Source organism: Trichosurus vulpecula, chromosome 7 (genome assembly GCF_011100635.1).
Source record: "Trichosurus vulpecula isolate mTriVul1 chromosome 7, mTriVul1.pri, whole genome shotgun sequence".
NCBI classification, from domain to species: domain Eukaryota; kingdom Metazoa; phylum Chordata; class Mammalia; order Diprotodontia; family Phalangeridae; genus Trichosurus; species Trichosurus vulpecula.
This window is the reverse complement of record NC_050579.1, coordinates 9,859,164-9,875,597: the sequence shown is the minus strand read 5'-3', so window position 1 is coordinate 9,875,597 and position 16,434 is coordinate 9,859,164. Positions and strand designations below refer to the sequence as shown.

The window sequence follows — 16,434 nt, the reverse complement described above, 5'->3', positions numbered from 1 at the left end:
GAGATGGTGCTTGATGAAAACAAGCTAAGAGCTCAAGGAAGCAGTTTGGGGGGAGCATCCATGGTGATGCCCCAGGGCAGAACTGTCCATACATCCTGACACCCAGTGATTGCCAGCCTCAAGGAGAGGGCAAAAGGGAGCAGGAGCAAAACCATGCATGTAATGGGTTTCCTGCTCAAGACTTTGGGCACCTGGTCAAGACTCAGAGGCCTCAGCCCGCAGATCACAAACCTGGCTCCTCGTGCGAGGCCCCCAAACTGTCTTTTTCGTGCCAAGTTCTGTCTGTGCCACAGTTTGGTTGTAGCTCTCACAAGACCACACTTGTGACCCAAACACCAATGGGAATGTGCCCGGGGGGCATGAGCAGGCAGGATCCCAGGAGGCTGAGCCAGCAACATGGACCTCCTTCCTGCAGCCATCTCTGGCATCCCCCAGGCCTGGAACGCTCTCCCTCCTCTGGTCCATAGACTGACTAGCAGCCCTTCTTAAATTCCAGCTCCTTCTCTCTGCTAACTGATTGAGCATTTCCTAGCCATCCTGCATAGTTTGTGTGTATGTTTGTTTGCTTATTAGGTCCCCTCGTGAGACTGTAAGCTCCCTGAGGGCATGGACTGGCACATGGTAAGTGCTTAGTAAATGTCCTCATCACGTACAAGAAGGGGTGCAAAGACTCTCGATGAGACGTGAAGGCAGGGAAAGGCAGGGGGCCAGTCACCAGACAAGAGCAAGAGATCCCTGAGGACCGCCTATGCACCGTACTCACGTGCCCCAAGTGGGCAACAGTGCTGAGGAGGGTGGCAGGGGAAATGCTCTCGATGAGGCGGCCAAGAGGGGCTGCAATGGGTCCTGTAGAGGGACCCCACCACATAAAGGAGAGCACTCACGTGGTCTGAGAAGTGCACAATGGCGAGCTTCCGGTTGCGCCTGGGGTAGACACGCTGCACCTTCCCAAAGCGGCCAAAGTGTTTCTCCAGGACCGCCCTGTCATTGAGGTAGTTGGGGATGTTCTTGCACTGAATAGCAGTGAGCTCGCTTTGCAACAAGCTGCCGGAGCTGTCCACGCTCTCCTTCTTCCCCCGGCGGGAAGGGGTGGCCCTGCTGGAGGACCCTGCAAGGGAAGCCAAGAGAAGGGAGGTGGGGCCTGCGCAGGACAGTCCCACAGGGAAGACCCGCAGGGCCCAGAGAGTGGACTCACCCCCAGGATTCTTCCAGTTTCAGTGGCCATGGCTAGCACCTACCTTCCTGGCTGTCTTTGTCCATTTCTTCCTCCTTCAGCCGGGGGGTGGACAACGCAGAAGGGGTTGCCCCCGCTGAAGCAGTGTGCTCCTTCTCAGTGGATTCCAAACCACTCACTTCCTTTTTCATTTCTTTGCTTCCTAGGCGGCTGCCTTCCTTGTTGCTCCTCAGCACATCCTGCAGCGTCCGCCCAAAGAGGCCACCGCTACGTGGGCGAGTCAAGCGGGGAGGGCGCTTTTCTGGAGGATGATCGCCCCGTGACAGGAGCTCCACATCTTCTGGAGCATCGTAGTCCCGTCTCCTGGGCGATCGGTCATGGTCTTCTTTTCTTTTCAGCCCTTTGACATGCCCAGGTAGCGACCCTCCCTGGCCACCAGCATCTTCCCGTCCTTGCTTGCCTGCTGCTTTGCTCGTGGAAAAGGGCTCCCCCACAGAGCCCGGTGATGTGAAGCTCGTGAAGCTGCTCCCAGAGCTCCCAAACGCTGGTTTGTGCCCCCTCTTTTCATCCTCTACATTCTGACTCGATGGAGCAGAGGCAAAGGTTGAAGAGGGGGTGCTGCCAGCTGGTTTGGAGAAGGTAAAGCTTGGGCTGGTGCCTGAGCTGTTTGATTCCTGGGAAAATGTGAAGGAGACCAGAGCCTCAGGCCCACTGCTAACAGGGTGGGAGAATGTGAAAGAGCCCGGAGTGACCTGGCTCTGTGTCTTCTCTGGCTCTGACTCTGCCCCAAAGATTGGTCTGAATGTTGCATTTTCAGGAGGCTTAAAGCTGAACTCTGATCGCCCCAAAGTACCACCGGCCGCTTCCCCGCTACCGAGCCCAAAGCTGGTGGTGCTGGGGAAAGCTCCGAGACTGGCGGGCGGCTTGAAGCGAAATCCTGGGTTGCTGGAGACAGATGAACCCGGAGGGCCAGCAGCAGATGTGAGGGCTGGAGCCTGGGCAGAGTACAGCCCCATACTGGAGGCAGGTGGGAATCCTAGCGTAGGTCCTGAAGAAGACTGAGCCACCCCAGAAGTCTGGGCAAAGCTGGAGGACTGTGCGAACCCTGCATTCTGTCCAGAGCCCACATTGTTCTGTCCGAAAAGGGAGGGCTGACCAAATCGGAAAGGCGGCTGAACCTGGAATGTTCCCAGGGAGCCCCCAGAAGGGGCGGAGAACACATTTGACTGCTGCCCCCCAAAAGGATTGTTGGGGTTCATCTTCCAAACCAACGATTAAAAAGCAAAAGAGATTAAAAGAGCTACGCAACCACGGGCCGATTTAAGCTCCCCTTCATCTTGGCCATCCCCGGTGGCTGAAAAACAGAGATAACAGAAGGTCTGGAGTGAACGCGGAGAAGACGGGCAGTAGTTCTGGGAGCCTCGGGAGTGATGTGATCCCCCGGAAGGAAGCACATTGTCCTCCACCAGGGGCAGGCAGTGGGGTAAGTGACTTGCCCAAGGTCACACAGTCTGAGGCAGGGCTCCCTAGTCAGAACTCTAACCCCCACGCCACCTGGTGCTCCGACAAATAAAAAATAACAGAAACTTATAATTTTAGGCGGGAATTAACTCAAAGGCCCAGGCACCTTTACTTTTTAAAAAAACAAAGCCGGGGGGGGGGGGCTGAACGAGCACTGCTTAAGCACCAGCTGTGTACCAGGCTCTGTGCTAAAGCGAGGTAGGGGGAAGGGGGGGAGGAGGGGGAGGAGGAGACCCGCCGCCAGGCCCTGCCCCGCCCTGGGCCTCAGTCTCCTGTAAAGCCAGCTGGAAGGAGGTCCGCGGGTGTGACCGTTTCGGGGAAACTGAGGCCGGGGCGGGGCAGGGCCTGGATTGCGGCTGCCTCTGTTTCCCCGTCTGTAAGATGGGAAAGGAGGAAAGGAAGACGAGAGGACGCCCAAGTCCCGACCCAGCAGGGAGACTCCCCCCCGCCCCCGCCAGCGCCCCCAGACCCCGACCCCTGCCGGCACTCACCCACTCGCAGCACAAAGAGAGGGCCCGGCCCCGGTTCCAAGACCAGCGAACAAGAGAACTAGAGCCGCCAGCCCGGCGGGCCGTAAACAAAGACGGACCCCAACCCACTTCCGGTCGCGCGGGGGAGTTTTTCTCTTAGCCCCGGTCCCGCGGCCGGAAGTTGAATTCGCGCGTGCGCGCCGCATTGCGGGCTGTGCGTGCGCGTGCGCAGTCCACGCGAGGGCCGCGTGCGCGTGCGTGCCTGAGCGCAGAGCCCCGAGAAGGACCGGAGCGCCTGGAAGGGGCCGCAGAGGACGCGGGGGAGGAGTCGGAGCGCGGGTCCGAGGCCAGCCATCTCACTTTACAGGCGAGTAAACGGAGGCCCTGCTGGGGAAGGGGCTTCTCAAAGGGGCGGCATCTGGTCCCACCACTCTCCTCCTCCGATCCTCTTGGCCGTCTTCATCCTCCTCCTCCCCCTCCTCTTCCTCGCCCCCGCTGCTGCGACTGGCAGGACGAAGCAGCCCGGGGGAACCTTGGGGGCGGGAGGGGTCTCGGGGCCCCGCCCGGCCGGGGAGTGGAGGCCTCGGGGAGGCCCGGCCGGACGCGGTGCGAGCGCAGCCTGTGCCCATGTGGCAGCCCGAAGCGTTACACCAGAAGCGAGTGAGACGCGCCGCAGAGTATAAGTTTTAAGTGGAGAATTTATTTAGCCGGGGGCCACGTTTGAAGCGAGAGGGTGGTTTGTATAGAGAATGCAGGATTCGGCGCTTCATTATCTTCTGAATTGTCATTTTGCAGACTCAGCAAGCCTGTGTTACTTCACCTTTTATGACCATGATACAATAGAGGAACCTCCTGAATAGATTGTAAATACAACATACCAGAGAGCTGACAAAGTGTCAATTGGAATTACAACCCAGGATCCCTGTCTCCATCTTGCCATAACTCCCACAACAAGGAAGGCTCAAGATAAGGCAGAAGTCATATAATTAAGGATGATGTCTAGGGCCGAGGCTTCCATCCTTAATGGCCATGGACAGACCGAGGGATGTTCCAGCTCAGTCTGTTGACATAAGATAGAGACGTCTCTGAGCCCACTCAGCCAGAGGAAGATCGCTAGCACTCTGGACTTTTCCTGGTAATTAGCTCACATTCCTTAGAAGAGTCTTAGTGGCCCAGGCCCCTTGCCGAATGGCAGGAACTCAGTCTGTTTTTTTTTATGCAGACTGGGGTTTGCAGTTAGGGGCTGGGGGCAGGGTTTTTTTTCAGCAATAGCTGGCTACTCAGGTATCACAGCAGAGCGAGGCTCAGACGGACCGAGGCCTTTGGCGCTCATCTTCCCAGCGCTGGCGTCGGATTGTGCCTCTGTTTGTAAATGAGAATTCCGTTTTATCCTTGGGGTAAAATCACCCTCGTAGCTGCCTGGTGGAGGTCATCAAGGTCGCTCAGGAAGTGTCCCCTGCCAAAGAGCTTCTAGAAGGATCCGGGCATCCCCGCAGCCATCCCGACGCCACTTCACTTTGGGCCGAGAGCCCCGGATGAGCTCTGACATTGAGTGCGGTTAAGACGGAGGCAGAATGAGCTCCGAGGAGGGCCCTGAATGTCTCCATGAACAAAGAAGGCAGGCGATAAAAACAAGCCCCACACCACTTCAGCGCCCGTCCTTGCCACAGTATTCAAGATGTGGTCTGCCATCAGTCTGTAAACATTTGTTAAGCACCTACTATGTGCTAGGCCTGGGCTAAGCACTGAGATGCAAAAAGAGGCAAAAGACAGCCCCTGCCCTCAAGGAACTTACAGTCTAATGGGAGAGGCAGTGGTGTCAGTAAGGCCATAATAGCCGAATAGATGATAATTGTCAAAATGCCCCTGCGGTTCTACAGCAGCATACAACCAAATACATGCAGACGGGATAAGTAGGCGATAAATGAGAGAGGGCGGACTCTAGGATTAAGAGCCAGTACTCTGGGAGGTTCCAAGACAGAGGCCTTTGGTGGGGAATAAGAAGGGCCAGAGGCACAATCAGAGAAGGTTGACAGGTCCAAATGATTTTATTTCTTTCTAGAAAATGCTACAGGCAGCTAGGTGGTGCAGTGCGTAGAGCGCCAGGCCCGGAGTCAATCAAAGCTGGCCTCAGACACATACTAGCTGGGTGACCTTGGGCAAGTCACTTGACCCTGTTTGCCTGAGTTTCCACATTTGTCAAAGCTGGAGAAGGAGATGGCAAAGCGCTCCAGTATCTTTACCAAGACAACCCCAAATGGGGTTACAAAGAATCAGATGTGACTGAAATAACACAAGAACAGCAAAGAATGTGCTCTGGCCTCCAAATTTAATCGTGACAGAGGAGTCCTAGTAGTGTTTGGAATGGTCTGTCAAGTGACTCCTATGTGCCAGACCTTATGCTACGTGCTGGGGAAACAGAAGAGTAATCTGTCCACCAAAGACAATACTTTGAAGGACAGGACTCAATTGGAAGCAAATGTCCTGATAGATGTTTGAAATAAATTGGAATGCTGCCTTCTAGTCACAGGAATGTACCTCTTGTGCACCAGGCACTATGCTAAACTAAATGCCAAAGACAGTCCGTGCCCTTAGAAGAGGCAACATATAAGTAATTGGGGATGTACAAGATCTTTACAGGGAAGGCCCCGGCACCTGGGGAGAACTGGGAAAAGCTTCCTGCAGAAGTCAAGATTTGAACCAAGGGCTCAAGGCAGCAAACATTTATTAAGCACCTGCTGTGTGCCGAGCCTTGTAATCAGCCCTGGAGATACAGAAAAAAAAGTCAAAATGCTCCCTGTCCTCTATGAATTCACAGTCCAATAGGGGAGAGAACATGCCCAGGTCACACAGCTCTTAAGTGTCTGAGGCTGAGTTTGAACTCAGGTCTTCCTGACTCTGTCTGCTGGGAGGAAAAGAAGAGGTCAAGGGTGCATAGAGAGGGGCCTTTGGCAGTGAGAAGAGCCTTCATCAGTGATGGGGGTGAAACAGATTTAAGGGGAATGTATCTTAGAGATGTCAGATGAAAGGGGAAGAGGGAGTTCTATAATTGGCCTCAGTTTGTAGTTAAGTGCAAAGTACAGTCCTCAGTGGGGAAAGTGAGGGGAAGGCTACCATAGGAGGCTCAGGGACAGACATGGAGGCTGTGGCTGATAAAAGAAGACGAGGGTCAGAGGCTGTAGGTCTCTGGGGGGCAAACCTGGCTAGTCAGACACTAAAGAATGTCCTTTTTACAATACCATTTACAGTGGCTTTTTATCCATATGATGATGTGGTTTTTGTTAAAAGAACTAAGCTCTGCCAGAGAGATAATGTGGGGATTACAATCGTCCAATCTGCAAGAAAAACCATTGAGGCAGAGTTCTGAGCCAATGGCACTTTATTAAAGGGGCCATGGTCCCCTCTAAAGCCCCTCTTGTGGCTTGAGCTGTGGGGGCCATTGCACAGAGCTCAGGGTTAGACCAAGCTAGCCTTGGCTTTGGTCAGAACTGACTTGTTAACCTTGAGTCTTGACTTTGCCCAGAAAACTTGTCATTGGATACAGCTGGTCAGTCTCTTTCTGCTTTAAGTACAACATGATTGCGCTCTCCCAGCTAACGTGATGGTCAGAGGTGTTGTTAGGAATGTTCTAGTTCTAATATTTGTGTTCACGTATAATCCACAGGGTTTCCTTACAAGCCACGTAGGGTCCTCCTAGTCTCGAGATGAGCCTCATACTCAGGAACCTCCAGAGCGTCATCCCCATTCGGAGGGTCCCCCTTCGGGCCAGGATCGAGCTCCTCCGGCACATCCTTGGCATCCGGCGGTTCGACCTGGGTGTGATATGTGTGGACAACAAAGGCATTCAGCGCCTTAACAGAACCTACAGGCAAAACCATGGCCCCACTGATGTGCTTTCATTTCCTTTTCATGAGGTAAAGTATCTTCATGGCCGCTCTGGGCCTGCCTGGCTTCCAGGACCCCAGTTTCACCCCATTGTGGAAGTTCGGGCTCCCCAGCTCACAGGGGCCTTCTTTTCAAAGACAAGCAGTTTCTCCTGGAGGTGTTTTTTTCTTGTTTATTCACTTTTATTCAAAGAATGACAGCGAAGCAGTTGGGTCTATGCCTCGAGAGGGGGCAGGAGTCTGCTTAAAGAGAAAGCCTGCTTCTGGGAGGGTGGAGGGACTGGAGTCTCTTCCCTGGTCAGGCCACACCTGCCAGGGTCACTCTGTCTTCTGAGAGAGCAAGCAGAAGTGGGGGGCCAAGATGCCCAGGGCCTCAAAATCAGGTCCCATGAGGAGCTCACTGGGCCTGCTCAGCCTGGAGAAGAGAACGCTTCAGGGCAGCCTACAATCTGTCTTTGAGTATCTGAAGGGAAGGATTGACCTTGTTCTACATGGCCAAGGGTAGGGGCTGGGGCTATTGAAGCATGGCCAGCAGGAACTCAATAAAAGTAAAGGCTTCCTTCCCACTCAAGCTGGGGCGGGGGGGGAGCAGCCGGGGGGGGGGCGGCGTGGGGAGGGCAGGGGTCAGTGGTGACCCAGATTCAGCTGTTCTCTGCGGCAGCATGTGCAGTGCTAAGGAATGCTTGATGATTTCATGTTCTGGGAGCACAGGACAAGAAGGCTTCAAGGGGAGAGGGCCTGTTTGGCTCCAATTTATTTCTTTTTTGTTCTTTTTAAAAAAAATTTGAGTTCCAAATTTTCTCCCTCCCCCCTCATTGAGAAGAAAAGCAGTTTGATATAGGTTATACAGGTGTAGTCATACCATATTTCCTAATATTATTCATGTCATAAAAGAAAATACAGGCCCAAAACAATAAAAATAAAAGAAAGTAAACACAAAGCCTGCTTTGATCTGCATTCTTACACCAGCCATCTTTTCTCTGGAGCTGGAGATCAGTTTTCATCATGAGTCCTTTGGAATTGCCTTGGTTCCTTGTATTACTGAGAATGGCTATTTCATTCCCAACTGGTCATCTTCCCATATTGCTGCCTGGCCTGCGCTGGCCCGAGCTCACCTCTCACCCCAGAGCCACAGACCTTTCCTGCCGACCTTCTAAGTTGTCTTGGGCTGGGAAATTGTTTAACCCTGTCCTTTTGTGGGTTCTGCCACTCCAGAATTCATCTTGAGACACTGTTTAAAGTTGTTTGGAGGGGGATTTGGGAGAGGAAAGGTGCATCCCTGCCTTTCCTCCACTGTCTTGGCCATCCAGTTTCTTCCTTAACCAAAGCACCACCAGGGGCATCTCCCTGGCTCAGTCAGAGCTTGTGCCATTTACAGTTCAGATTTGCCTTTCATTTTCCCCCCCATGTGTGCAGGTTAAGCAAAAAAGAACAGGGCAGAGAGTTGGGGAAAAGCCCCGGGCAGGGTCGGGGCCAGGTTGCAAACCTGCAACTCCAGGCCGGGGTAGGGTGACACACACCCCCCCACCCGCCGGCAGCCGAGCTCTCACAGGGGCAGGTTTCCTTCTCCACTAGCATCTGGGCAAAGCTTTGTGAGATAGATGGGAGCAGGAATTAAGGGCTAAAAGAACCTTAAGAGTGAGGCCTGGAGAAAGGAAGGGGAGCCCCCAGATCCTCATACTCCCATCCCCCATAGGAGGAAAATGGGGTTTGGAACCCAGTTGGGTAACCTGATCATGGCCCCCCAGCCCTGGGAATCATGTCTGCTTGGGCATCCCAGCCGTGCATCCCCAGACCTCAGTGACCACAGCCTCCCATCACATCCCTGACCTCCCAGGAGAGCATCTGAAGGAAAGAAACCCTCGTGCTGAGGAGGTGATGTCCTTGGGCTTTGTGTCTCCCCTTGGCAGAACCTGAGGGCAGGGGCAGTGCCACAGCCAGAGTGCCCAGATGACTTCAACTTGGGAGACATCTTCCTGGGAGTCGAGTACATCTTCCGCCAGTGCCAAGAGAATGGGGAAGACTACTATGATGTGCTGACGGTAGGTGGAGCCTGAGAGTGGCCACATTTGTTTGTGATCCACCCCACCCCGCCCCCAGGAGGAAGGGCAGGAAGGAGGCTGGGAAAACCAATGTGCAGGAGGAGACCACTGGGTGCTGAAGGCAATTGTGTTTTCAGGATTTTGTGTGATGAGGGCCCTTGTTATTCCCAGGGCCTTGCAGAGTAGGCCCTCAAGAAGCGTATAGAGAAATGAGTGATAGGTCTTCACATGTGGGTCATCATTGGTGCCTCCTTGGGCCCCACCCTGGTGCCTTGGGGGCGCCGCTGCTCCCTGTAGGGCTTGTGGGCCCTGAACCAGCCCCTCTGCTTTAGTGACAGAGGCAGATGTTGTCCTACACCTGCCTTGTGGGGATTCCAGGGACCCTTGCCTGATTCTGTTCCATGGTTATAAAACAGCAGAAACCAACATAATTATCCATTTCAATAAAGGAGCTATCATTTTCCCAGCTGTCACTGATGCCCTCTGGGCCCTGCGTCCCAATAAAGGACTATCATTGTCCTTGTAGCCAGGATTTGAGGACAAACTTTAGGGCCCTGTGGTCAGCACTGAGGGAATTAACCCTTCTTGCCATCTCCATGACCTCTGAAACCTCTCCAGAACCAGAATGATGCCAGGGGGTGAAGCAGAGCAGCTTCCATTGCCTAAGATGCCAAGGACATAAGGACCTAATAGCCCAGAGAGGCCTGTTCCTATAGTCCTCCCTGCTCCCTCCCAGCCCTCCTGTGCTCCCCCCACTTCTCCTGTGCCTCCTTCCGGTTCTCCATGCCCCCCAGCCCTCCCTGTTTCCCCCCAATCCTCCTGTGCCCCCCCCAGCCCTCCATGACCCCCTAGCCTGCCCATGCTCCTCCTTCTAGCCCTCCTGTGCCATCCCCCATGCAGCAGGGCCTCATAGCCAGAGCCGTGGGCTTGCCAAGAGCTCAGCCCTCTGTGTCCACGTGGGCTGCCAGTGCTTCAGCAGAGAACAGCACAGTGAATTCTCATTTGACAGTTCTCTCTACCCAAGGCTGGGCTTCAGAAGGCTTTGCATCCAGTCCCTGCTGGGGGATCTCTGAGGAATCCCTGACCCTTAAAGTGCATCTCTTTGTCCTCTCAGTCGCCCCGCCGACCTTACCAAGGAGGACATGGGTTTTCAAAAGGGATTTGGCCTCAATTTCCCAGTATTCCTTGGGATAGTGGGGGCTCCCAGAGAGCGTTGGGCTCCCCATGTTTGACCCTGGAGTCAGTAGGAGCCACTGGAATTTCTTAAGTGGGGGAGAGTTGTGGTCATAGCAGTGCTGTGGGAAGGCAGCCACCTGGAGGAATGTGAGGCAGGGGAGGAGGCTTTCATCATAGTCCAGGTGACAGGTGATGAGGGCTTGGGGAGGGGCAAGGAGGGCAAGTCTAGGCAAGATGTGAAGGCAGAAATGAGCTTTGAGAAGAAGATGAAGGGTGTGAGTGCAAGAGAGGAGCTGAAGGCGAGGGCCCTTAGCTGTCATAGAAAAGCTTTTGGAGAAAGAGAATGTCATAGGCAGCCAGGTGGTGCAGTGGTTAGAGTGCCAGGCCTGAAGTCAGGAAGGTTCCTCTTCATGAGCTCAAATCCAGCCTCAGACACTTCCTAGCCGGGTGACCCTGGGCAAGTCACTTCACCCCGTTGGCCTGTTTCCCCATCTGTCAGATGAGCTAGAGAAGGAAATGGCAAATCGTTCCAGTATCTGCCAAGAAAACCCCAAATGGGGCCGTGGAGAGTCGGACACGACTGAACAATAACATCATGAGATCACCATCCAGCCCGGCCTGCTCATCCCGAGGCTCTTTCCAACTTATTTCCTTCTTGTTAACTTGATACCACACGTTTTTTCCACATACCCAATGGTGTCTGTTTATTTGGCAGGTGACAGCAGCTCATGGACTTTGCCATTTGCTCGGGTACAAGCACAGCACAGCACCAGAATGGCAAGAGGTAGGTGACGGGGGACTGGTCCACACAGATGCTGTCTCAGGAAAAGCCCTGTTAGACAAACAGTATGTTCCCTCCTAGCAGAGGGTTCCCCTTTCTCTGGAGGGGCCCCTCGACATCTCCCCTCCCAAGGCAGTGCTGAGGGTCCTAAGGGAGTAGGGGACATTTATTGTCATCATTGGCTTGAAAGAGAATCTGCAGAAAGAAACTCCTGACAGAAGAAGGTCAGGAGCCAGACCAAGTGCCGGCAGGAGGCGGGTCTGGGGTCAGAAGACCCATGGTTCCCAGGGTCCTCTTTGTTGCCAGCCTGGCAGCCGCGTGTGAGTCTGGGCATCAGCTCCCACGTAGAGGACACGATTTGGGGAGAAAATTGCTAAAAATTATTACAGAGAAGACACAGAAACTGACATTTCATTCTGAGGAAGAAAACCTCTTTAGTGAAAGAGAAAATGGTCAAAACCAAAACATAATCAGTTGTGCCTCAGCAGCTTCAAAAGTGGCTGTGGAAATTGGCACTTTTGCTCCTCCCTGGGCCATGGCAGGAGGGCAGGGAGGCCAGGCCAGGCCATGGAAGGAGGGCAGGGAGGCCGGGCCACACTTTGTGCAGGAGGGCAGGGAGGCTGGGCCAGGCCATGCTTTGTGCAGGATCTGTTAGAGACACTCCATCTCTTGAGCCTGCTTCACCCATGCTACCTTAACTCCCCTCCCCATCTCCTCTTCTTCAGATGTACCACAAAGAAAAGCTCATTCTTGAAGCACTGAACAAGGTTGCTGGGACCAGCCTCCAACCACTGACCAAGAACCTCTTCGGATAATCCCCTTCACAGATTGGTAGTAGTTGCCCCCACCCAGAAGAAACCAGCCTAGCGTGGAGCTCAGGCCATGATGGCCAGAGAGAGCCCTCCAGGATGCAAAGGGACCAGAAGGGAAGGGAGAGTCGGCAGACCTGGACAAGGAAGGAAATTAGAGAAGTGGAGGGAAGCAAGGGGGAGTGGGTACCCCACGAAGAGTTGTGGCCTGGTGGAGAGAGAGGCCTCAGCTTGAGGAGCCCCACTAGCTAGGGCTGGCCATCTGGCCATACCAGCTGGGTGCCCTGAGGCAGTCCCGGTTCAGATGCCCACATGGGTGGCTACCCATTCTGCCTTCAGTGGCCCCCAAGGGTTTGGGGGCAGAGGGTGGGCCCTTGCTCTCCTGGGGGGCATGGTTCCTGTTGCATGCCCTGTTGTGCCTTACCCAGGATGGGCAGAGCTCCTGAGGGCACAGGGCAGCCTCTCCACAATGTGTCATCCACTCTTATAAAGTAAGTCAAGAGGGTGAGGGTGTAAGAAAGCTGTGTTTAGGTGGCCTAAACAGGAAAATGAGAATGGGGCACCTCTGATGGGTGGGCTCCATACTGTTCCCCTCCATACAGAGCCTCCAGCAGCCAAACTTCTGGCAGGCTCCCGGGTCTTCTGGTGTGGCTGACCACGGCCCAATATGATGGACTTTGAGGGTTATGTGGCCCACTTCTTGTTCTGCATGTGAGAAACTGAGGCCCACCTGTACAGGGAAAGGGCCTTGCTGGAGGTCACAGAGGTGTAAATAGTCCAGACAGAACCAGCCTCAGGGTCACCATGGCTGCCCCGGGGGCAGAGGATCCAGAAGCAAGATAACATCAGGGATTTCTTTCAGAAAGTAAATCCCAGGGTCTTGTGGGACCCTGGGGCATTTGTAAACAGTTACATTCCTTTCATCTGCCAGAGTAACCAAGCCAGGGAAGAGAAAGCGCTGGCACAGTGATAGGATGAAGCCTTTGCTGAGCAAGCAGCCTCTAGCTCGTGAACCTGCCTTTATTTCATAACCGGCCCCAGTATCCCAACCATCCAGACGCTTACGAGGGGCAGTGAGACTCCAACAGTAATGGAACTGTTGGTGTCAAACCATATGAAACCATTTGGGGAAGGGGTAATATGGCATTAAAGGTTCTCACACATTTCTTAAAATCCATCCAATTCGAGTCTCTTTTTGAGGAAATCAGAGGTCTCCCAAGTCTCTCAGAGTTAACAAGTGGAACTTATAGACCTCATCTTCATCCTTGGTGGCCTTAATTAGCTTTTCTAAATGTTTCAGTTTTTTCGACAGAGAGGGGTCAGCCTTGTCTGCAGAGGGCATGTCTTCCATTCTTGTAGCCTGTTGAGGGGGGAGGAGAAACCAGTGAGCGAGAGAGGGAGAGCAGAGACCCAGGAAGGGCCTCGGCGTGCCAGTCTGGTGCTGGGGGCAGGGCAGCCAGTCCCCAGCACTGGGAGCTGAGGATAGGCAAGGGCTGAGGGGAAGCAGCCCGTGAGGCAAGTGCCCTTGCCCTGGGCCTCCTAGGGAGGATGGGATAGTCCTGTTCCTTTGCTCCCCAGCTTTGCTAACACACAGTAGAACCCGTACTGTGCTTCCCATGGTCAAATGCTTCCTCCGAGTTTTTACAGAGGAGACTGACTACCTTCAGATCTTCATAGCCTTCGGGGTGGGCTAATGAGCAATGCCAGTGTTAGGAGAGCAGTCTCCCATGTTTGAACCCTCTCTGTTTGCCAGAAGGAAGCATACCAGTTCTACCAGACAACACTTAGCACTTACAGGTGCCAGGCACTGGGCTAAGCACTCTATAAACCCACTCCTCCTACAGCCATTAAAACAATATGCCCTGGGTGGGCCCTCAAGGTCCAGGACAGAACAGAGTGCTTCCAGTGGAAGAAGGGGGGGAGGGAGCATGTCCAGTGCTGATGACCCTGGCCCAGAACTCATGCAGTGAAGCAGACCCAGAAGGTGCCAGCTGGGGGCTCTGCCCTTCACATCATTCTGTGAACAGGACATGCTGGTGTCCTGTTGAGGCAGTCTTGGTGCTGAAGGTTCACAGGACCTGCAGACCCTGCCCACTTAGAGCGCTCTGTGGTGGAAGAGGCCGCATCCCTACCTGCATCCCGGCCAATGTCGAGAAGCGGATCACTGACTGGATGGACTGAGACACAGGACTGAGCAGGGGAGGAGGAAAGGAAGCATCCAAACAGTGGGAGTCTTCGCTCAACCAGCAGCACAGCTGCTCCTCAAACCTGCAAGCAAGAGCTGGCTGAAGGGGAATCACAGAGGCTCCCACAGGTCACTGTGTTTCCCCTCCACCTTCTCTCCCCTGTGGGACCAGGGAGTTTGGAGGGCCAAGCCCTTGGAGCAAGCACTAGCTAGCTCAAGGCTGGGCCAGAACAGACTTTGGCCACTAGATGAGGAATTGTTTGGCTCCTCATCTGTCATCAGCCACCTGACGAGCAGACAAGCTCTATGTGGGGGCTTGCCAGAATAAACTCTGGGGAGGAGACGAGACCTAACCTGGTCCCTGAGAACCCCTTCCTCGGGGTTCCGAGACCTCTGCAGCTGCCCCCATTCCCTGCTCCTCCCTCTAGCGGGTGACAGTGGCTCCCCAACCACCCACCTCTTCTGCCCAGGCCATCCCCCAGGCCTGGAATGTTCCTCCTCACATCTACCTTCCTCCAAAGTCAGCTCAAGCACCCCCTCCCAGATTCCTGGATCTGCCTACAGGTGGCATCCTCCCGGGGAAGGCAAACTGTTTCTGTCTGCATCCACAGCCCCAGCACTGTGCCTGTTACGCAGCAAGAGCTAAATCAGTGTATACTGCTACAGCTATCTTCACCCCCATTGGCCCGCTTCAAGGACTTTCAGGGTCCAGTCCTGGTCTGGCTCATGTGCCAAGGACTCACTTTTTGCTTTCTTCCTTCTCCATCTGGATGCTGGTCAGCAGATGCTCCGGGAGGCCTTTCTGCATACAGGATGTATTATTCCAGTTGTTGGTCCTGCTGACTGACTCTTCCTCTATGCTGGGCAGAGGGAGCGGCACCTGCAAAGTGTTCCTCCTCCAAGATGGAGGACATTCTTGGACTGACCTGGAAACCAGAACCAAACCATTTTTAGCCAGAAGCCATGATGGTGAAAGCAGTTTTCACAAATACTTTTTTCAGTATCTGTTAATGATGTAAAGATAAGCCATGTTTGGAGTGATTAATTCTGAAAGTGCAGGAAAAGCATCCTAACAAGGAGAGATGTTCCAGCTGTCTCCAGAGGCGTTGGGTTCCCCCTCTTTAGAGGTCTTATGCAGATGCTAGACAGCCACTTGTTGGGTTGGTTATACTATGGACCAGCTGGAAAATCCTTTTCAACTCAAAATCTGTAATCCTGAGAAATACAGGAATGTAAAGAAAGTTAGGTTCCTTGGGAATCAGTTGATCAATACTTTCTCCAACTATTGGCTAGAGAAAGAAAAATAAGGGAGAAATTGGAGTCTTCACCAAACACTATGACCCCCAAGGAGGGTTCTGGAAACCATCTCCATGGGTAATACCATCTGCTTTATGAGGGATGACACACCACCATCGATATATTAGGATAACTTTGCTTTCTCACACAAACTTCAAGAAACATAAGCGGCCTCACCGTTCAAGATTCTGCCTTTGAGTTCGAAGTCTGGCTTGTTTCCACGACATCGGGCAAACAAATTTATTTAGATGATTTTTATAAAAATATACATTAATCTGACCATCACTGCTAATGGCTCCTGCAGAAACACAATCGACACAACCAGGCAGGAAGGCTCAGCACCAGCATTCCATTTTAGGGGATCAGTAAATCACAGGGTGCTTAGCAGCTGCTGAGAGCTGGAGCAAAGCCATTCACCTCATTTAGGATTTAAAAAAAAAAATTTAACAAAAATCTAACCGTTCTCCCTCCCACTTCAAATCCCCCTTCCCCAAAATTGAGAGCAAAAGAAAAAAAAAACAGTCAAGCAAAACCAAATTCTACATTGGCCGTGTCCAAAAGAAAAACTAATATGCACGCATACGTGATACTTGAGTAGCCAGCTATTGCTAGAAAAACCCTGCCCCCAGCCACTAACTGCAAACCCCAGTCCTGCCATTTGGCAGGTAATTGAGAGTGTCTTGCGCCCCTAAGACATTTCCAAGGAATGTAAGCTAATTACCAGGAAAGCCTAACGATCTTCCTTTAACTAACTGAGTGGGCCAGCTGGAGCATCCCTCAGTCTGCCTATGGCCTTGAAGGATGAAAGCCTCAGCCCCAGACATTCTTTTGAATTATGTGACTGTTCCTAGCTCTTATCTCATGAGTCATGTTGTGGGATGTATGGCAAACTGGACACAGAGATCCTGGGTTGTAATTCCAATTGACACTTTGTCAGCTATCTGATATGTTGTATTTACAATCTATTCAGGAGGTTCCTCTAACGTATCATGGTCATAAAAAGTGAAATAACACAGGCTTGCTGAGTCTGCAAAGTAACATATGTAAACTTTAAGAGATAATTAAGCACTGAATCCTGTATTGTCTATATAAACCA

At 53.0% G+C, this 16,434-nt stretch overlaps 2 protein-coding genes across 4 annotated transcripts in view; one reads left to right on the top strand and one right to left on the bottom strand.

The window, feature by feature from the left end:
- LOC118856791 (minichromosome maintenance complex component 3 associated protein) overlaps positions 1 to 3,292 on the bottom strand; it is a 38,093-nt gene extending 34,801 nt beyond the window's left edge. For both annotated transcript variants that reach the window (XM_036767295.1, XM_036767296.1), the window contains exons 1-3: positions 3,187 to 3,292; positions 1,239 to 2,528; positions 885 to 1,108 (exon numbers count right to left, since the gene is read on the bottom strand). In XM_036767295.1, the coding sequence (XP_036623190.1) occupies positions 885 to 1,108; positions 1,239 to 2,433 (1,419 nt within the window). In that variant the 5' untranslated portion in view covers positions 2,434 to 2,528; positions 3,187 to 3,292. The remainder of the gene's footprint in view (positions 1 to 884; positions 1,109 to 1,238; positions 2,529 to 3,186) is intronic.
- Positions 3,293 to 3,395: 103 nt separating this feature from the next.
- Positions 3,396 to 16,095, top strand: YBEY (ybeY metalloendoribonuclease). 2 transcript variants are annotated; one of them, XM_036768977.1, is made up of 5 exons: positions 3,396 to 3,532; positions 6,830 to 7,079; positions 8,960 to 9,091; positions 10,983 to 11,051; positions 11,774 to 16,095. In XM_036768977.1, exons 2-5 carry the CDS (start codon positions 6,870 to 6,872, stop codon positions 11,861 to 11,863), a joined length of 501 nt encoding a protein of 166 aa, XP_036624872.1. In that variant the 5' UTR covers positions 3,396 to 3,532; positions 6,830 to 6,869; the 3' UTR covers positions 11,864 to 16,095. The 2 variants fall into 2 exon arrangements, with proteins under 2 accessions (XP_036624872.1, XP_036624873.1); XM_036768978.1 differs by lacking the exon at positions 3,396 to 3,532 and adding an exon at positions 4,085 to 4,300 and having other exon boundaries at positions 11,774 to 14,018.
- The last annotated feature ends 339 nt before the right edge of the window (positions 16,096 to 16,434 follow it).